The 21,583-nt window shown below is 43.1% G+C and overlaps 1 protein-coding gene across 4 annotated transcripts; it reads left to right on the top strand.

Moving 5' to 3' along the window:
- The first annotated feature begins 466 nt into the window (after positions 1–466).
- ADAMTS13 (ADAM metallopeptidase with thrombospondin type 1 motif 13) lies at positions 467–20,931 on the top strand. 4 transcript variants are annotated; one of them, XM_068656522.1, is made up of 30 exons: positions 471–730; positions 1,064–1,130; positions 1,959–2,239; positions 2,441–2,582; positions 2,954–3,093; positions 3,707–3,790; positions 3,876–4,000; positions 4,752–4,898; positions 5,217–5,351; positions 5,883–6,033; positions 6,344–6,448; positions 6,915–7,066; positions 7,194–7,257; positions 7,838–7,964; positions 8,168–8,316; positions 9,645–9,765; positions 10,451–10,531; positions 10,800–10,981; positions 11,454–11,589; positions 13,129–13,258; positions 13,933–14,122; positions 14,814–14,928; positions 15,290–15,419; positions 16,026–16,205; positions 16,792–16,996; positions 17,517–17,826; positions 18,147–18,293; positions 18,797–18,973; positions 19,320–19,504; positions 19,782–20,931. In XM_068656522.1, exons 1-30 carry the CDS (start codon positions 653–655, stop codon positions 19,938–19,940), a joined length of 4,395 nt encoding a protein of 1,464 aa, XP_068512623.1. In that variant the 5' UTR covers positions 471–652; the 3' UTR covers positions 19,941–20,931. The 4 variants fall into 4 exon arrangements, with proteins under 4 accessions (XP_068512626.1, XP_068512623.1, XP_068512624.1 ...); XM_068656521.1 differs by having other exon boundaries at positions 473–730; positions 14,811–14,928; XM_068656525.1 differs by lacking the exon at positions 16,026–16,205 and having other exon boundaries at positions 467–730; positions 14,811–14,928.
- The last annotated feature ends 652 nt before the right edge of the window (positions 20,932–21,583 follow it).

The raw sequence follows: 21,583 nt of genomic DNA, 5'->3' as shown, positions 1-21,583 counted from the left end.
GGTTTCAATAATGCTGAGGTTTAAATAAAGCTGGGGATTTCACGAGGGTGTTGTCTGCGTGCTTGGGGGGCAGGACCTGCGGGCTGGTGGCTCCCTGAGGGACTGTCCCTCTCTGCAGAAAATCAACTCTCCTGTTTAAACTGTATATTCTTTGCTTCTGTTCCACGATTGTATGCACCCTCTGTGGCCACCATCAGGAAACCATGAAACCTGGCTCGTGTTTTCGAGGTGCTGGGTCTTGCCATGCTTCGCGGTATGTCCGAGGCCACCTGTGAGGCTCCAGCAAGGTCGAGGTGCAGGGAGCAGCAAGGCACAGGTTGAACAAATTGGAGCCCAGTTCCCCCCCACCCTGCAAATTGTGCCTTGTTTATTTGGCTGCTAAAACTGCCCCAAACTCCTCTTATGGCTGCGCTCTCTGGCTGTGATAAAGCTGCAAACGTTGCGCAAAAGCTCTGCCCCTACAGCTGTTCCTGTAAAGCTTCCCGCAGCAGTTCAATTCCCCCTCAACTGTCCCTCTCTGCAGAAAATCAACTCTCCTGTTTGTTTAAACTGTGTATTCTTCGCTTCCGTTCCACGTGATGCCTCGGGCTAAGCATTTTAATCACCCCTGGGCCAGAGTTTACCCTGCCGCACTGGTTGCAATTCTTCCAGCATGATCATCATCAGCTTGATGATCCGAGCTCTCATGATGTTCCCTCCGGGATTTTGTTGGCCATCCATTCTCCAAGAGGTAAGTTTGACCTCCAGAAAATGCAGTTTCCAGGAAGCCTTTTTTATTTCTAGGAAAAAAAAAAAAAAAAAAAAGAGGAGAGAAAATGCAATGTGTTCTAAGCCAAAATGTATCAAACCTCACTAATCAAGAAGATAAAGTTATTTCCTTTGGGTGGCCATTGTACAGCATATGCTTAGTGCAAAATAAAACCATTAGAACTTGGCATCGATACTTGTTGAATTGTTTGCTGATGTTCCTTCTAGGTTAGGTTCAGTTAAATAATAGTCTTGCGTCCATTTGTTTTTCCTTAAAAAAATAAATAATAAAGTAAAGCCATTCTTCTTCTTGCAGAAATTTCTCAGAGCATTGGATCCGGAGGATATTTTCTCTTACTTTGGAACCAGCTCAGTGTCTGATGGTATGCAGAGCTCCTTCCTTCTTGATGTTGGAACACATTTGTCAGTTTATTTCTAATCCCGTACATTTGATAATGCTAAGAACACTTATTAACTAACTCTGTTCTGACAAGCATTTAGCATTTCTGAGTTGCATTACTCGGTGAGGTAATCCATGTCTCAGTGTGTTGAAGAACTGGGTCAGTCTTTAAAATCTCCTAAAGGAGATATGATAAATCTTTTTATGCATTTCTGCTACAGTCCTCATTCTCTGTATTGGTATTTTTCTACAAGATTAACGCATCCAAGACATCTGAATGGGAAGCTATAAACTAAGAATAGCTTTAAATGCACTTGTTATTTTTTTAAAAATAAACAGATGGAGAGACTAGCACTCTAGGTCTGGATTGGTGGCAGTTCAGAATAAAGACACATTCTGAACTCCCAAATTCTTGAAGCAAGGATGTTGTTGACCTGTGAGTTCATCTAGTGCACTTTCCAGTGTCTCTGTTTGGGTTATGATTATTCTCACTCAGTAATGCTTAACATCTGAGGAAGTAAAACTGTCTCAGCCTTTGTCAAATGAACCATTCTCCTTAACAAGGGAGCAGAAGCACAGATAAGTCAGGAGCTAGTTTCAGAGCTGTTGTCTGTTCCCAGTCAGAGTACACTGCTTTGGAATAGCTGAAAGCACAGAAGTTCTTTGACTACTGGCAAAATGACCTCAAAAGGCACAGTTATCAGCTGGAGAATAATTTTTTACAAAGATACAAATTATTATATTTGTTTTCCATGTATCATAATTTCTTATAACTGTTCCCCTTGTTCTGGTTTTGTTTCATTTCTTTCAGTACCCGAGTTTGTGGTTGCTCAGCCAACTTGCCCTTGTAAAGAAGAGCACATTGAGCTGACATGTCAAATTCAACATTGCTCCATTAAGGCCTGGGGAGAAGTCTATGCCTTTGAATTTCTAGAGGACCATGCCCTCGTTTCTTCTTCCTTTGTGATCAATCAAGTGGTGAACTCTTCCTTTAGCTTACTGAAGCAATTCTCAGGCAACTGCTTTGCAGGTGGCAAACCATCACTACCTCCTGGGGCTGAGTGTAGAGTCACTTACTGTGAAGGGCAGCTGGTGAGTATGCACTGAACTTATCAGCTTTTCTTACATGTATTTACAGCCTTTGCAGGTTTGCAGCTTGATGCCCCACACATATGTGAACCATCCATTTAATAAATCTGAGCATTACAAAAGAGAAGGAGGAAGGATATGATACAGTCCTCCATAGTAGCAAATGTCTGGAATAACTCAGAGATGGAATTTCATTTCCTTTAGCAAGGAGTCGTCATTACAGATGAAGAAAAGATTCATATCAGGCCTGTCAGAAGCAAAGATATGGCCCTGCTGAAGGATCTTGGCTTCTCCAGTCCCCATATTCTCTTCAGAAGTGCCAGAGTAGGATCAAATACAGCAAGAGGTAACATACTTGGAGAGGAAACCCTGGCTGTTCTTCTCTGAAAAACTGTCTTCTGGTAGTAGGGCTGTTTGAATGAGCTGAGGGGAAAGATTTGTATCTGCAAGTATATGATTATACTTAATAAATGGCTCTCACTTCATTGAGATGTAAATAATGTTTTTCATTGAGGTATTTGTTATTTAGATAATATAAATATGTTACCAAGGGTCCAGACAGGTGAAGAAAACCAACAAAAGTGTGTAACTTGGGCAAGTGACTGTGAAAGTAGTCATCTAACAGTATTTTAGTCTTTCAGGAAGAGGGGGTGGATCTGGTGGATCTTGTATGCTGTCTTGCATTTTAAACTCCCTGTGTCCCCTTTTGCTGCCCAGCTGGGCGGTTTCCTTCTCGCCTGCGGAAGAGGGCTGAGGGAGCTGTCAAACATCTGGAGCTGATGGTCATAGCAGGTCCTGACGTTTACTTGCACCACAAAGAGGACACAGAGCGATATATTCTTGCAAACCTGAACATTGTGAGTAGTTTTCTGTCTGGATTGTTCTTCCAGTGTGAGGGCTCACAGTGTTGCAGGTAGATTTATCTCTGTGGATGCACTTTCAGAGGTGTTTGTGGTTACCTGCTCTTATTACAGAGCACTGCTTATATGCAGGGTGTTCCTTTGTGTTTCATTGGGACTGCACATCAAGCTTACCCTTGTTGAAAGAGCTGCACAAGCAAAAGTGGTTGTTAAAGCTCTTCATTTCATTACTAATCTAATTACACAGATAATGTAAGATACAGTATCAAGAGTTTTATCACCAGAGACTTGATTCAGTTCCTCTTGATTTCAGTGAGATTAAGCCAGATCTACTGAATTTACTTTCCTACCCTATGAAATTTGTTTTCTGTGCAGATTTTTCTCTCTGTTTCAGAGTAGCTGATGAGTCTAACAAGTTATCGTCAATTGACAGATTTTTTTTTTTTTTACATTTATGTTGCTTACTTTAATGTACTTCCTGGTGATTTTATATTTGCCCTTATAGTTACCAGGTGTTTTAGCTTTGTAATGAGTGCCCCCTGGTAATTTGGAACAGATACTGGAAGTCACTGAGATGACTTCTTTATTGAATCTTTCCGTATCTTAACAGGGGGCAGAGCTGCTGCGAGATGCCTCGCTGGGTGGTCATTTCAGGGTTCATTTGATGCAAATGCTTGTTTTGAGAGAACCAGAGGTAAGCAGGGAGGGCTCTGTTCAGATGTTGTGTGGGGCTTTGCTAAAAGCTGTATGAAATGTGCAAATGTATGACCTTATTTCAGGTGGATGTAAACATCACAACAAATATCACCTCTTCGCTAATCAGTGTTTGTGAGTGGAGCAAGAAGGTCAACCCCCAGAATGACTCTGATCCTCGGCACGCTGACATTGTACTGTATGTGACCAGGTACTGAAGCTCCCCTGTCCTGGCAGGAGACTGGAAATCATTCAGTTGGTGTCCAGCTACCAGCACAGTGACACTGATTTGCCCAGAACCTTTGAAGATGGGTTGATTCTCCTGCTCTTGGTGTGGTTTCAGAGGTGCTGTTTCATCATTTTCTGGAAGACACTGGAATATTTCCCAAACACTGACCAGGCAGACTTAGTGAACATTGTGTACTTCCAGTGCAGCACAGTCAAATCCACTGCAGCTTTTTATGGGAAGAAATGTTGAACGATAGCTGGAAAGGAAAACCCACAGGTGTTTACAGAAGTTTTCTAGTGCTACAGAGATTTTCTCAGAATCAGACATTTTGTCTGACTTTCAGGCTCCTTGTTCTAAATTGCCTTGACTAAACGTGCTGAAGGCAAGCTTTTCTTGAATGTCATGGCTTTGGTTTGGTGCTCTTTCTTCAAAAGGAGGATGATTCTGCTCTGTCTTTGGCAAATAGACATGGTTGTTTCATTCTGTTCTGCTTGTCTGGGGATATGAGGATTTTTTAAATGTAGAATCACCATGAATTTTGAACAATAGAGATTTGTGGGACCCTTCTACTACCATTGTGCCCTGTGGAGCTTCATATGATAAAAGAAATGTCAGCTAGCTGTCTAAGTTAGACCAGGAAGGTGCAAATAAATCTGTATGAATGTCTAGTCCTGACTTTGTTAGTTGCAATGGTTCTTTGCTCATTCCTCTGGATCTGTCTCCCTTACTTTAGGTTTGATCTGGAGTTGCCTGATGGGAATAAGGAGCTACGTGGAGTGACTCAGTTAGGGGGAGTCTGCTCCTCCTCCTGGAGTTGCATTATCACTCAGGACACTGGCTTTGACCTGGGAGTCACCATAGCCCATGAGATTGGGCACAGGTCAGTGAGGAAAGTCAGGGAGCAACACAGTCAGGGGAAAACACTCCCTGGTTTAAAGGATTCAGTAGAAAATAAAGGATTTCTTGTCATAACAGTGGGTTTCCTATAGACTATTCAAAACTTTTGGAAAGAGTTCCTTGCATTTCTTGCATTCCTGCAAGTTCTGCAACACTTAAAAGCTGCAGAGAGAAAACTTTTGTGACAAGTGTAGGAGGAAAGGCTGCAGAGGGAGCTCAGCCCTTGCTTGGAGATATAGAGGTGCTAAGGGAATGAAACCTCTGGGTTTCTTCTCACGGCTCGGTGCTTTTTCTGTTACAGCCTTGGAATCCCCCATGATGGTGAGGGGAATCAGTGCAGCAGCAATGGTTACATCATGGGTTCAGCAAGAAACCACAGTGGCATTGACCTTGCTTGGTCCCAGTGTAGTCGAGAAGAATTCCTGGCCTTCGTCAGGTAAGGGAGTGGTTGAGTTTTGTGTGCATGTCTGGGAGCACAGCCCTGTGGGGGAGAGACAAGGAATAAATTAGAACTTAGAAAATGAGGAACTGTGATGTATGTGGGGTTTGTTTATTTCTTATCGCTTGAGTCTGTTGCTGAGGTTAAACCCAGCCTTCGCTTCAAGTAGCTGGAAATTGCTTTGGTTAGTGACTAACGTGCCTGGGCTGTGTTAGACTCCTCAGACACTAGCTCACCCTGGAAATTTTATTTAAAATGTCAGAGCGCCTAGGTCTAAACATACATTGTGGGCTGTGAACTGGCTGGGTGAGGAATGGGCTTGGGTTTTTGTTTTAACCTCAGCAGTGGAGAACTGTGAGTGTCTCCAGGCAGCTGCTGCAGCTAAATTCATCACAGCCCACAGTAAGCATGTGCTGTCTGGGAAAGCAACAGCCAACTCTCCGAATGAAACTCAGCAGAAGTTTGCAAACATGTCATTGTCCTTACTACCCACAGCTGGGAAAGTGATATTTCTTATGTCTGTATCAGCACAGGCCAAACAAACTGCTTAAATGACCTGCCGGACATGGACGGCAGCATCCCTGGATGGAAGCCTGGCTTATACTATGGAGCAGATGAGCAATGTAAAATAGCCTTTGGGAGCGTTGCAACCGCGTGCACCTTTGCTGACAGCAATGTTGTAGGTAGAAAGTTTCTGTCTTGTTGGGGACAACGGGGAAATGTTCTGGAGCTAAGATGCAAGGAAAGGGAGCTAGAGACTTTGTTATTGCCAAGGGAGTGAAGGTACTTTTCTGCCTCAGATTTCTTGGCAAAGAGCAAAAGGTTTGTAAAATGCTTTTATTCTTTCCATTGCTGGCCTTCATCCTTGTTGGGTAACTGTGGGGACATCTGGGACATGTACCATTTAAACTGAGCAGTTTTTGTGATGGTGTTGAGTGTTGATCAGCCTGAGTGACTAATTGAATTCCTTGTTTTTCTTGTCACACCAGGACATATGTAAAGTCCTCTCATGCCATGTACAACCAGGAGACAAATCCAGCTGTACTCGGCTTCTTGTTCCCCTCTTGGATGGTACTGAGTGTGGAATCAATAAGGTAAGGAGGCTGCCAATGCTTGGATGATGAGAAATGAGTGGGTGCTATGGAGATTGTTAGTGCCACTGTCTGTGGCTGGATGTTACATGGGACTTACCTTGTCTTGGACAAGGAACTAAGGCCACACACTCACATCACAAACTGGTACAAGCTGATCTTGGTGTTCCATGTTGTCTTTATCTCTGGAATTGCTTTGCAGTCCTATAGCCTGTATCTGAGCTGTTCTACAAGGCTTTGCTTTCTACTTGAAATGCCTTCAGCTCTTTATTTAAATCTCTATCTCATGTTATTCTATAATTAGAAAGGGGATTTTTCTAACCTCTTGTGAGAAGGTGCTTTGTTCATCTTGGGATTCTCTGTGACAGTCTAGCTTGCCAAAAGAGGGATTTATTGTCACCTTTGTAGAAACTAGCTCTGCTGGGTTCACTGTGGTGCTGCTGCCAATTTTGTGTATTCTTGGTCTCAGTGGTGCTTCAAGCGACGGTGCAGCTCTCTGGAAGAACTGAACCCCATGGCTGTAGTCCACGGACAGTGGTCCAGCTGGAGCCCCTTTTCCTCCTGCTCCCGCAGCTGTGGAGGTGGAGTTGTGATGAGGCAGAGGTTCTGTAACAACCCCAGGTAAGAGGTGTGGGTCCAGGGAGTTTGCAAGGTCTCTTGGCCTTTTCAGGGCCAAGGTGTAGGCGTTTTGCTTTTTGCTTGGGATGAACCTGCCTCTGTAGAGAAGCTGTTTTCCTGTCATTTTCAGGCCTGCTTTTGGGGGACAGGAGTGCCAGGGCAGCAGCATCCAAATGGAGATGTGCAATACTCAGGTAATGCAGCCGATTGCATCTTAGGAGCTTTTTTTCTTAATTCTGTTTAACCCATTGAAAGCTGTGTGGTTTGGAACTTCTCAAAACTGATTGCTGTGGGAAGAGGAACTAAAGATCTGGCATACTGTCTCCATCTGTTTGACAACAGGTGAGGTATTTGTTCCACTGTGTCTGAAGACAACAGTGTTATTTATTAGCATTGTTCATATGTAATGAAATATTTTCTTTACACCTTTATAGAAGGACAGACACCAAGAAAATAGTGACTCATGTAATGCTAGTTTTCTTCAGAGGGACATTCTTATATAGTTCCTATTTTAATTATCACCTCTCCCCTGCTCTTTTTTTTTTTTTTTTTTTTTTTTTTTTTTTGTATAAACAACAAAGATCAGCTTCTGAACACAATTCTCTGCATATCCGGTAGCCTCACTTTGAAGTGGCATTCTTTACTTGTAGTTGTTCTGGTGTTTTACTTAACCAGCCACTGTTTTCTGCCTGTAGCTAGTGAGTGAAATGCTGCTTGGGATTCTGCGCTCAATAACTTCTTTGCATTACCTGTACAATTCTCTCGGGGATGCAGGCCTGTTTGACGACCCAACAGGACTTTATGGCTGAGCAGTGTGCAGCAACAAACTTAAAGCCGCTGTATCTCAGCAAAGAAACACCATCCTTTTATACTTGGACTTCTGCTGTTGGCTTTGCCAAAGGTAAGGAAAGACTGAGAAACCATGGCTTCTTTGTGAATGGGAGTTCTGATGGGCTTAACTCGACTTCCAAATCTAAAGGCCATTTCACTTACGGTTGCTGGATGCTGTTTCTATCAGATTCTTTTGACTTCCTATTGTTTGATGGTCAGTTGTGTGTTTTTCTGAAAGAGTAACTCCTTGTTCCTCCTGCCTGCCTCCTCCAGGGGACATGCAGTGCAAGCACTTGTGCAGGGCTGTTGGAAACGAATTCATGGTAAGCCGTGAAGACAGTTTCATAGATGGAACCAGATGTGAGCAGGATAACCCTGAACACCATGGAGCTTTCAGTCTGTGTGTAATGGGAAGCTGCAGAGTAAGTGACGAGAATCCAGGTGAACCTCTGACATGGTTCTGTGCAGTCACTTGAGTAGGAACCAGGGGAAGAAACACTTTGTCCCAAACAACAGAGGGAGTCCTTCTCAAAAGAAGAGTTTTGTTGTAAGCTCATTGGATGTATTCCAACTTATCTAGTGTTGACTGTGCATCCCCTGCCCTCTAGATAAGACATTTTGCTAATTATGCATTAATTAGATAAGGCTATTCATCCCTAATCTATGCAGCAATTGGTTTATGCCCTCTTTGAAGCGATGTTGTTAGTTGTTCAGTTTACATAGTATAAATAGCCCTAGAAAATGCTGACTCTGGAGGGAAGTTACATGATTTGAACATATCTGGTCAGTAGAAAAGTAAGGAGGAAAACATAGGAATCATAATTCTACAAATTGATTGTTGCAACAACAGTAATTAAAATTGAAGTATAACTTTTTTTTTCTGGATTGTAAGTGAGAAAGGCATTCTTTCTCCCCCTCAGTGTGTGGATGGTAGTAACTGTGCCTACTGCTGGCCCTGTTGTTTTGTTGTCTGTTGTTTCTTTAGGTTTCAAATAATATACTTTTTAAATTTTACGTTTTTCTGATTCTCCTAGTGTTCAAATGCTTTGTAATGCATTTCCAGCTAGTGAACAGCAGAGGGCATAGGCATAACCTATTCTGATTTCTGCTGTTCTGTTGGTAATAGTGATAAATATGTGTGTTACAGCAGCAGCCAAAGCCTGGTATCAGTGCCTCTAGCATAAATTCAGCAGTTGCACATGTTTTTGCTGCTAAGCCTGCTGAGATCCTCCTGTAGCTTTGTGTAAATTTGTCTTGCTCATAGGAATGAGGATAGAATCTCTGTTCTGAGCTCCATGGGATTGAGGGACAGGCTGAAAGATGTGAGCTGGGTTTGTATTTGGGGAGCTGAAGATTCCTTTAGAACCTGAAGTTCATGTTTAATGTTTTCCTGGGTGCTTTTTTTTTTTTTTTTTTTTTTTTTCCCTCCAGAAAAAGACCATAGAAAAGAGAGTAAAGAGCTTTAGATTTAGGTCACAGGAGAGATCTTTCTGGTCTGTTTTTTATGGGAAAAATGGAATTCACACAATTAATGCAACTTTGTACTCTCAGCTAAGACTTCCCAATCCCTAGCTTTGTAAGCTGCTGCACAGTGGTAGGCCTAGGTATAAATACACCTTTGCCTGTTTGTCTTCTTAAATTCAAGTTACACATGAAAAAGGCAGTTTGGGGAATTCGGGCAATGCTGCTTCAATTTGCTTGTTTTCTTCACAGAATAGGCCAATCTTGACAGACTCTCCTCTTTGCTCAGGCATTCGGGTGCGATGGCCGGATGGACTCCAAGAAGATGATGGACTCTTGCAAGGTCTGTGGGGGTGATAACTCCACTTGCACCAAAGTGAGCGGATCTTACACAGAAGGGAAAGCTAAAGGTGTGTAGTCCTCAGCCTCAACATTATGGTACTATTTGTAGGAGATGCACAGCATATTAACTGTTCTTAATTTTCTTTATCTGACTTCTTTTTTCTGCTTCTCCGTGTTCTTTTTTTATGGAGGATAAGTTTTTGGAGTATGGGTAGTTGAGAGAATGGAGCTAAGATCTTTGGCTGTTGTATGGGCACAGTGACTTCTTTTCACAGTTCTCTGGACATGGGTGAGATATGTAGCCATTTGGGAATTTGTGCAAATTCATGGGGTCTGAGAGCTGTGTCAGATGCCGCCTGAGATGTTAAACATCAATTTGGGAACTGATCTGGCTCTTGCAGTATCACACACAGCTATTAGCAGATAACGTAAAAAGAGCAAACAAAAAATGAGAACAGAACACAGAATTCAGTTGTTTTGTTGTCTGTATTCATCGTTACTATGTTCAAGCCAAGCTGATAGAGCTAAGGTCAGTGTGAATTTAAGCCTGCTGGCCATCACTGGTGTATCTTTATTTTTTTAGTACTAGCTATATAACCTCCGTCTGCAGTAAGTTCTGTTGCTGCCTGCAAGGCTCGTTCCTGCAATGGATATTGAGCTAATAAGGTGAAGTGGGGTTGTAATCCCTTGACTCCTTAAAACAGGTACAGTGGGGGAAGGTGACCTTATATTATTTTTTTTCCATCCTTTCAGAGTATGTTACATTTTTGTCCCTGCCTTATAACACCACCTTGGTCCATATTATCAATCAGAGGCCACTCTTCACACATTTGGGTGAGTTGAATGAAAAGGAGAGGAGGGAATACAGGCAGGGTTCAAACAAGCTTGTAAAAATAAGCAACACAATCTGGGAAGAAAGTTCTTGGTGATGCACTTTTTGTGGGATGCTCTCTGGTGGGAAGTGGTAGAAGCCATGCCCTTTGACATGTCTGATTTGGATCAAATTGGTTTCTAACAAATGGGCAGTGTGTAGCTGCCAGCACCAGGGGATTCTGTGTCTGCATCGTATCACTTAACCTCACTGCTACTTTTGCTCCTCTAGCTGTTAAGGTTAAAGGTGAGTACGTGGTTGCTGGAAAGGGAAAAATCTCATTGAATGTCACCTATCCATCGGTTCTGGAGGACAGACAGATCAAATACGAAGTGTTTCTCACTGAGAACAACCTGCCAAGCCTGGAGGAAGTCCATGTGGATGGGCCAACCCAAGAAGAAATCGAAATACAGGTAAATAAACATAGAGTTGGAAAGGGGCCAGTCAGAACTGACCAGGCTGAATTTGTGTGGCTCTGCTGCAGTGCAGAGTCCAGGTGTGGTAGGCTTTGTGCCCAAAGCTGCTGCAACTGGTGTTCTCTAAGCGTGATGGCCTTCCTCTTTTCGGGAAGAGCTGAGGGTTTAATGCCTACAGGCTTTCTGCAGGCCTGAGGGATGGGTGTGTGGGGAAAAGGCATACTGAATTAAACCTTTTGCTTGGCTTAATCGTGTTTTTTTTTTTTTTTTTTTTTGTTTTTGTTTTTTTTTCTTTTCTTTCTTCTTTTTTTCTTCTGTGCACAGAACTTCAGAACTTACAGTTTAAGTACTCTGCATCTGGCAAGAACTGATTGTCTTAGTTTTAAGGCTCAGGACTGGATGTAAAGGGGGACAATATTCTCTTGTCTGAATTGATCTACATACTGACCACAACCTTTTCTTTCATTAGGTTTATAGAAGGTATGGGAAAGAATACGGCAATGCCACCAACCCAGACATCACCTACAGCTACTTTGTGCCAAAAGAGAATCAGGCGTATATGTGGATTCCTCAACAGGGGTCATGTTCAGTGACTTGTGGGGAAGGTGAGGCAGTAGTACTTAGTCCGTACTTCTTATGGAGGTCTGAACAGACTTAATTTGGCTGGCTGATATTCACCCAGATCTTCAGAAATAAATGTGACTTATCAATGATGGATACTTGGTTAGAAGTTATTAAACAACTGAAATTAATTTAAAAGTAAATTGCTGGAAGTGAGCTACAGTTGCCAGTGCTAAGCTGAACCAAGGAAAAGAGCAGTACAGCTTTTGAATTAAATTAGCAAATCAATGAATGAGCTGAATCACCAAAATGATATTGAAAATGTTTTATCCTGAAGAGGATGTTTAAATTTGTTTTATCCTACCTTCTGGCTTTAAGACTCAATTTCCTCAGATTTTTCAAAGTTATTGAAGACTGTAATTTGAAGTTGGTTAAACATCAAAAATCTGAGACCAAAGTATCCAGTGTCTAACTAAAGCCTTGGAGCTAATTATAAAGATTCCTTCTTAGAATTCTATTCCTGTGTTGTGGCTAATCCTTCCTGTCTCCCTGTAGAAATCATAATGCAGATTGTAACAGAATGCTCTGGTAGATGGCTTGACATCTTGTTTACCAGATAGTACAGATGACTCTGGCAAGCTTTTTGAGATTTCTATGACAAAGATTTAGTAAATACATTACAAGTCAATCAAAGTTGTGGTCAGCTCCCCATTATTAACAAACGTTATTTGAAAACAAGATGGGTAGTGAAAAGGTAATGTTGCTGACTTATTCTTGACATTTTGCTTCTTGGGGTCATGCTCTTTGGGATGCAGGAATGCCTTGTTGGTAACTCATTCACTGCAAAGGAGGCTCTCTACAGCTTTGCTCATAACTTTTTTGAGTTTGGATCTTCACCCAGCTTACCTGTTGAGCTCCTTTCTGTAATGTCTTTCCACAAATCTGGAGCAAGTTTATTTTGAACTGGGCACCTTGGTAGGTCCAGTAATGTTAAAAATCTTGTTTATAGCTGTAATTTATGAATATTCCATGTCTTGCATGGCACATGAACTGCAAGTCTGCAATTTCTCTCCCGCTCCCCCTAATCTGGTTCTGAATATTGATGATCACTCTGATGATCACATTGGCATGGTGTTGTCTGGGTACAGGCGCTGTATGATGATATTACGTGATAAGTTCTACAGGAAGTCAAATGGCTGACAGTTAGGGCTTATTTTCAGCAACCTGTCTCATCAGTCAGACATCAAGATCGTTCGAAGTAATTTGGACCAAATTATGATTGATAGCCTTGCTCTTGCAAATGGCCAGTTTAGAGTGATCTTTCTATTTTGGCAGTGGATTATCCATCAAATTTTTCATTTTCTGAGGTGTTCATCTTGGAAAGTCACTTTAAAACTCTTGAGGAAAAGTTACATCAGAAATATGGATTTTTTATGTTTTCAGAAGGTCTGCATTCCCAAATATACCACTTTTTCCTACAGAGATAATTTAGATAAAGCAAAATTATAGGATCTTCCGAAAATCATAGAGGTGAACTGCTCACTTTGGTTATAACTTCCTTTCCTTTTCCTTTTGTATCCCAGGGACACGAACAGTGAATCATGTGTGTTTTGACCAGACAAAGAATGAAACAACAGAGGATCAGTTGTGCCTGGAATTCCCACAACCCCTTTCAAGGCATGAACCTTGTGCCATGGAACCATGCCTGTACAGGTTGGTGTTTCTGGAAGCTAATCTGAATTCTCACTTTGCTTGTCCTTTCTCTGCAAGGTAACCCAGTCTCTGCCGTTTCTTTTGCATTGCACAAGGTGAAAAAAAGGAGAGGTGTTGAGGTAGTTTCTTCCTAATTGTAAAGACATAGCTGATTCCAAACCATGTTCTGTTTTTCCTGGTCCCATGAGGTAACTGAAATGCTAGTTGAAGGAATGGGAAATAGCCCTTCCATTTTTTATTTATTTTTTACAGTAAGTCCCCAAGTAAAAATAAAGCTCTTGTACTTTGGGGGCGTGGCCATTGGAAAATATCTGATCACATCCTTTCCAAGACTGTGGAAACAAAGATTTGGTCTTATTGTGGAGTACATCCTTGTGTTAATTAGACTCAAAAGAGAATTGCCCAGACATTGATCTCGTGGACATTTGAATGTTTAATAAAGGAGGATTACACTGTGAACTCTAGTTCTTTACATTAGGTGCTTTTAGTCCTAGAGAGGTGTCTGTGCAAGGACTTACATTTCTGGCAGTCATTCTCTCAATCATATCCAGAATAGGCTCTTGAAATAGAGAAGCTGAATACTTTGTATGACCCATTTCTGCAATCAGTAGCATGAGTAATAAACCTCTATGATTCAGAAGAGAAATAGGGTGATACGATTACTTCCCATTTAGGTGGAAGATATCTCAGACAGATGAATGCTCTGCTGTCTGTGGAACCGGCATTGCACAGCAGAATCTGACCTGTGTTCAGCTTCATAAGGGGATGGAGACTGTTGTGGATGACAGCTTATGTCCAGCAGAAGAAAAACCCCTCTCCGTTGTGCCGTGTGTGGTTAACGTCTGCCCTTTGGGCTGGGACAATGTGAGTTTATTGGCTTGGCTTTCAGGAGTCTTACTGAGACATTGAGGCTTGTAACCCGCAGGAGGCTACCGGTTGGAAAGCACCGCAATACTACAGTAGGCTGGGATGGTGGTTTATAGCAAGGATGTCCGTCCAATTAAAGGTTCAACTTCTGTCTTTAGAAAGCTCTGTCCCTTTTAATTTATGCTGCTGGATTCAACAGTTATTAGTGGTGGTTTGTTTATGGCAGCTGTTAACTTGATTCCTTCTTTATTTCTCCTCAGAGTCCAAAAAAAACAGAAACAGAAATAACCGTTGTTGCTCTGATAAATACTTCACAGTCAAACAGAGAGGTTCTGACATGGGAGGGAAGAATACTAAAAGGGAAGAGGATTTCTCAGCACTGGACCCCTGGTCCGAGCCCATACTGGGGAGCCACTGCCAGGTTTATGTTTACCAGTGAGGAAGAGACTGCTTTAGGCATCTCTGTTCAGCCACATGTAGTGTTAATTAGGATGGCTCTTGGCTGTTGGAAGTCTTTATTTCTGGGACTTAAACTTGTATGCTCTTCAAAAATAGAAAAACTGCTTAAATGTGCCTCTGAAAATGTTGTGGGTTTGATCTGGAAGTATCCCCTGGCTTCATTAGATCAGGACCTGTGGGAAAGCAGGTGCCAATGTTGGTTTGGTTCTTTTTGCTCTGTTCTGAGGAGGAAGACACACACTTGCTTCAGATTCCAGAGTCACTTGGACATATCCAACTGGAAAATCAGACTGTGTATGTCTGGAGCCCTCTAGCTGGAGAGTGTTCAGTGTCCTGTGGTGGAGGTGAGATCTTTCTGTGCTGCAGAAAAATGTTACTTGGCTGTATGTGTCAACTCAGACCTAGGAACCTCAGGGACCTGGTCATTTCCCCTTTACAGATCACAGTGCATGTGTAGTTGTGGTCACAAATTTTTTGAGTCTGGAAGAGACAAGGGGGTCTGGCGCAAGACATGGAATAGTTTAGAGGGCTGTCTGGCTGTTGCTGTGTTCCAGAGTTGGGAAAATGAGTGGAATGAGCATGCCTGGGGCTTGAACAGTTTGCTTGTTTTGTACACACAGACGTGGTTGGCACTGCTTTTGTTACTCTGTGCTTATTTTCAAACCTTGCATGCATGCCATGGAGTAAACTCGGTTCCTTTTCTAGGTGAGACTCAGATACAGTATGTATGTGTAGTGTTTGACACCAAAGAAAAAATCCAAGAAGAAAATTGTCATCCAGTGCCAAAGCCAGAGAGCAGGGTGGAAGTCTGCAATCTCAGTCCCTGCCCACCAAGGTAAAGAAGTTACTGAGGGACAATGAGCCAGTTAGAGGTTATTCCTTCCTATGTGTATGCCCAGTGACATGACAAATAAGGGTTGAGCTACTCTGGAGATGTTATCTTCCTCTCCTCAGCTTTGAAAGCAAGAGAATGCCCTGGCCAGCCAGCTGCAAAAACAGTAGCAGCGGTCTGTTCTCACCAAACTAACAGAGTCTTCCCTGGGCTGGTATATTCTCAAGCAGAACTAAGTGAAGTCTTTGGAGTTTAAGTCTAGGGGAAAACTGAAAAGCTCTGAGGAAGTGGGAACAAATAATCCATGACTGCAAAATGTGTGACATGTTTGCCAGCCACGTGGCATCAAAGAACGTAGCTAGTATTAAATGCTCTACGAATCTGGGATAGCTGCTCTGAGAACTAGAGGAAATTGATTGCACTTTCTTAGGATTTATAGCATTTCAAGCTGCACCCAGTGAGGTGACTGGTGATCTCTCAAATATCAGGAAGTGTGCATGTGTGCATTAACAGAATTCCAGGTGTACTTCCATAGACTGGCTGGGTTTAAAATCCAGGGAGGATGGGTAAGAGCTGGGGGTTACTTACTGATGGCTGCGTTGTTCCCAGGTGGCATTACAAAATGGGCTCATGCAGTGCAAGCTGTGGAGGAGGTGTGATGCACAAGGTCCTCTACTGTGCGAGGGAAACCGGGGAGAAGGCAGAAGAGATTGTGGCAGACACCCAGTGTGATGGTTTGCCTCGCCCAAAGGAGCAGGAGCCATGTAATTTGGAGCCATGCCCCCCAAGGTCGAAATGTTCACATGGACCACACGAGTGGTTGTTTGGAAATGTGTGTGGTGTGATCTAGGGTATGGCTTAGGGTTGAGAAACGGGGCAGAGCTTGCCTTGGCCTGTTTGCTGTGTGACTGGACTGTACTGGGGTCTGAACTTTTTTTACGTGCTACAGGATGCCACTCCCAGGACCAAATAACCCTGGGTTGGTTTTTAATCTGACTGTTCAGAGCAGTGTGCATTTTGGAGGGAGATAACAATTGTTTTTGTTGTTAAGCCTCTGTATGTCACCCTGAGGAGAACTGTAATGGACACAGAGCAAGACTCAATGTATATTTGGAGTCTGTGTGCTTCCTGTAAAATGTGAATGCCCTTCCTTTGGGTACAACACCAAACCTGTTCTGGAATGCCTAACCTTGTTTCAGAGGCTGCTGTAAGCACTGCGTGCAGCAAAGTGTGTGAGCTGGAGGGGTGAAGGAAGCTGCTGAGAAGCAGAAAGGGGAAAGGATGAGGGAGCTGCGTTACGGTCTCTACGGTGAGAAATAATAGAGGGTAGGAACTCATTTCTAACTTTCTATTTTTTCTCCTTGTCCTTTGTCAGATGGAAAACAATCCCAGCTGGCCCGTGTTCCTCCAGCTGTGGGCTTGGCTTAGCTGTTCAGTTGGTCACCTGTGTGCAGATTCACCAAGGCAAAGAGATTTTGCTGGAGGAACACTCGTGTCCTGTGTCAGAGAAACCCCTTACCAGCATCCCCTGTGTCATCCGAAGGTGCTCTTATGAATGGAGCTTCAGTGAATGGACAGAGGTATCAGCTCCTGTTCGGATGCAGTCCTTGGTTTCTCAGTGCAGCAGTTTTATAGCCATTCACTTTCATAAAGGAAATGGGAGAGAAATACCACTTCTGCCTTGTGTATTTACTTCCCACAGAAATGCTAAACTGTTTCTGTTTTTTTTTCTTTTTTGTGTTTCCCAACCATTCCACTGTCCTTTATTCAGCAGCTGTAGGTGTGCTTCTTGCATTTTTTCAGCTCAGGTTTTGGCTGTTGTTTAATAATGATCTTTGGCATGCATTCTTCTGGAATGCAGATCTTGGATCTCTCAAGGAAGTGGTTCTGTAGTACAAAGATATGGTTTAGAGGATCCCCTGGGAGGTGGGCCAGCTTTGCTGTTGCCATCTTACAGCTGGTGAAACTAGAGAACTAAAAGGCCATGTGGCAGAATCAGTGAACAGATCAGAGCCTTAGATCGTGCCTGAGCAAATAAATGTATTTTTGAATACCAATTGAAATGTGTGTGTAAAGGCCTGTGGGTTTCTTCCTCTGCAGTGTTCAACTTCATGTGGGAATGGTGTTCAGACACGGCAGGATTTCTGCCTCAACTCGCTAACCCGTAAGCACGTGAACCCCATCTTCTGCAGGCACTTCCCCAAGGCCATCGTGCTACGTGGCTGCTTTGCAGGGCCCTGTCCTGAGCAGGTGGTGGGGACTGGGTCCTATGGAGCAGAACTGCAGACAGTGACACCAGCCATGCATCCTACGACAGCTGCAACTGTTGAAAGGGCAAGATATAAGGACCTGGATCTTCCTCCTTCTGCTATGCCAGCTGTCCCTCAGGAGCAGACAGAGACCAGTGGAGGTGAGGAGGGCATAACCAAAAGGTAGAGATAGCTACTGTGTGTGGCTGTTCCTGTACACAGACAGGAGCATGGGAGGGAATGGCTTAGGGACAGTATGCCATGAGCTGTCCATGCTGTCTGAGCCAGGAACAATTACTTCCTTCCCTCGACTTCCCAAACCTCCTCTGAGTTGAGACTCTTTGGGGCAGCAACTGACTCTTCCTGTGCTTTACCCAGAAGGTGAGCACACGGTTGGTGCTTGTCTGTTTACTGTGCTGTGAAAGGACTGAGTGCTGTTAGCAGCAGCTGGATGTGTTTCTTATCTGTCTCTGTTCCACAGGTGTTTGTGGAAAGCTCTTTCTTAATGCCACTGGGGTCATCAACATGACAGGTGTAGAGAGAAGTGACTGCACCGTGGCCATTGGACGTCCTCTAGGGGAGGAGATAACACTCATTGTTCTGGAGAGCTCCCTCAACTGCAGTGCAGGTACTGCCCAGGGCTAACTGGGAACTAACATGGCCCTTTGGGAAATTTGTACACTGTTTGCCTGCATGCTTGGTGTCCTGAATGACTTTTGCTGCCTTGGAGCCTGTGTAATCTCTGAAACCATTTTATAAGTTTTCCTGTTCCACCAACTCTTCGCTAGATGGGACTCAACTAATATGATGCCTTTCCTCTCCCTACACAATGATTTCTCTCTCTCTCTCTTTTTTTTTTTTTTTTTATATAGATATGGGATTAAAGGAACTTATGGGGTTAAAGAAGCTTCCTACTTCGGCCTGTTAAAAACTATGTAATGTACCCTCTTGTTGGAATCAGTATGGTTAGATTAGTTAACTGGACTGTTTCAGGAAAGATTTCAGTAAGATAGGGGCAAGAAGCAGAAATTACTCGCTTTCTGACCTATGTAATATAGGAAGCTGAACTGCATTCAGACCTATCTCACATGAAGTAAAAGTGTTTCTAGTCCCTGTGCTCATTCATTCCAGGTGAAGTCGTGTTGTTTTCTGGGCGAATGATGTGGCGGACAGGCTGCAAGAAGCTCCCTTTGTCACTGATAAATTCCAGAACAAATACATTGATTGTGAAACAGCGTGTTTTGCTGCCAGGAAATGGTGTTGTTCTTCAGTACAACAGCAGAAATACAACTAAAAAATATTACCAAGGTACTTCACTGAAAGCTTCGCTATTGCTTTATGTTAGGGGACCCATGGCAAGGCCTGCAGAGTTCCACAGGTCGTGGCTGTCTATGGGAATCTATGGAAACCTTGCTCCATCTCCAAGAGCTAATAAGCCCCTTTTCAAGGAGTGTCAGAATGGATATTATTTGTGGACTGCCCCTCTGTTTTAAAGGCAAGCCCCCTGCAGGTGTTTGCTTATGCTTGGAGGTTCCCAGATGAAAATCCTCAGAGAAACTTTTCTGTCTGTATTTAATTTAAACCATTTTTTTCTTGGAGATACCAGACACATCTCTAAATCATTTTCTCTTCTGCTCCCCTTCCCCCCTCTCAGACTGTGACAAGCAGCTGTTTGGTCCCCGAGGTGAAATAGTGAATCCTGTGCAGTCACCTGGTCAAAGGCATGAAGGAGTGTGTCGGACCTTCATTAACGTGGCTCCTCAGCACCGCATAGCTATCCGAGCTGTGTATATTGACCTGGGCAGTGAGAACAACCAAACTCATTTTAATTACATCCTGGTGAGTCAGAAGCCCAGAGGGGGTGGTTTAGATGGGCAAGGACCCATCTGCTCATTAGAGATTTACATCCAGATGCAAAGCTCAATCAAGACCTGAGAGGTCAGACTGTTATGTAAATGTAGATGTGAGTGAGCACTACTTATCTCTGTCATATTTCTTCTAACATTTATATAGGATAGCTTTTCCCCTGAGTGACCAATTGGCAAGACCCCAGTATTTTGTGGGTGCTTGACTTGTAGGCTGCTATAATATAATGGTTTGGTCTTTCTTTATTCAGATCCGTGACGTAAGCACCATGAAGACGATGGTGTTTCACGGGAGACAGCAATTCTTCTGGCAGTCAACAGGAAGCCAAGCTGAAATTGAATTTCATGAAAACGTTAAGGAACACCGAACCAGTTTCTGGGCTGAATATCATGCTGCTGAACCCAAATAAAAGGGGAAGAAAGGCTGTGCTTGAGTTAGTCACTCCTGCCTGCTCACTGCTCGAGGTCACACAAGTCATTTAGCCTTTTTGCAATTGCTTCCCCATCTACTGAGTACGAACAGTAATATCTACTGACTCTGCTGGGATCTCAGCTAACACATGCAGAGTTTATGCAAACGACATGTAACTACCAAATATTTAGCAAATAGTCCTCACACAGACCTATCTGTGTTGATTGGTATTAATGCAGTGTCTGCAATTAGCTTCTTGGACATTGAGGTCTCAGGCTCCTGCTTCTGTTACATGCTGTGACCTTTTAGGATGATCATTTTGTTTTCCAGTGTCCCCTTAGAAACCTCTGTATAGCACAAGTAGCTAAGATTATGGTTTAACAATTAAATTCACTCCCCTGCAGTGGAAAAGCCTGTTAAAATGAGGCCCATTGAAATTCTGGGAAATTATAAAGAAAGCAAAGATGTGTAAGGTAACGGGCTGAAAGAACAAGAGGGCTAGACAAACTATGAGGGCAAGATGGTTTCCTGGCCCAGAAGGGTAGCACAACACCAGGACAGGTCAGGTGCAATGGTGATGGAATTGACATACTCAAATGTCTTCAGGACCTTGCTAGACCAATGTGTGGCTGGCTTGGTCAAGCACCAGTGACAGTTGGTTTTGTAGGGAGGAATAAATGACTTCCTGAGGTCCCTCCCCAGCCAGCACAGCTGCGGTTCTGCTACTTGCATGTCTGATGGTGATACCAGTACTTCTTTTCTATGGGAAAAATAAAAGAATTCTGTCTCTTAACGATGGGTTTGGTGCCAAGGGATATTTACTCAGATAATAGTAGCTGTGCTAATAATCTGCTTGTATCTGCATCTCAGAGGAACTGTGCACTGAGAGATTGTTGAGACTGCGTGATACAAGTTGTAGCAGGAAGAGGTATTTTAGAACAGTGACAAATATTCACTCAAGTTTGTCCTAAATATATTTCTAAAGCTGTTGTGTGTTTTGTTTGGTTTATTTAATGTCTTGAACATTTTGAAGGGTTCTCCTACTTCGGTACAAGTCCTCATCAAAATCTGAGTGTTCTGCTGAAGGGATCTTTTCCAGACCTGAAGCCTGGCTGGACACGGCTGCCCCTACCCTTCACGCTGGATACAATAAATGGCTCTGCCTGGGCAGTTCTAATCCTACCTCTGCTTTCTTTCAGCTGAATTCCCTGACATCTTTTTGCAACCACAAAATCTTATTTTCTTCAGTCTTCTTAGTAATGGTTTTTGCTGGTTCCGCCTGGATTTTTTTGCTTGCCAGCCTTCAGATTTACGTTCCGTTCCTGGAAAAGCTAGAAAGTAGATTCTTGAAGCAAGATCCTTGAGGAACTGAATATATCAGCTGTCCCACTGCAGTGCGTGGGTGATACAGGCACTGGGCCTTCATTTCCTGTCTAACAGGAGACGTAACAGTAATGAAAAAAAATAATCCTTTTCTTAATTCTTTTTTGTAACCTTTTAGCAGATGGGATCTGTCTTCCCACTCAGCTCTGGATCCCAAGTCTCACTGCTATATTTTGTTCCAGATCAGCTATGCAGAGTCTCTGGTCTGCAGAGATGGGCTCTGATTACTGACCGTATGCTCCACGTTCATTTGCAAAA

This window comes from Anas acuta, chromosome 20 (assembly GCF_963932015.1).
Source record: "Anas acuta chromosome 20, bAnaAcu1.1, whole genome shotgun sequence".
Classification (NCBI taxonomy): domain Eukaryota; kingdom Metazoa; phylum Chordata; class Aves; order Anseriformes; family Anatidae; genus Anas; species Anas acuta.
The sequence above is the reverse complement of the archived record's forward strand: the minus strand, read 5'-3'. Positions and strand labels throughout refer to the sequence as shown.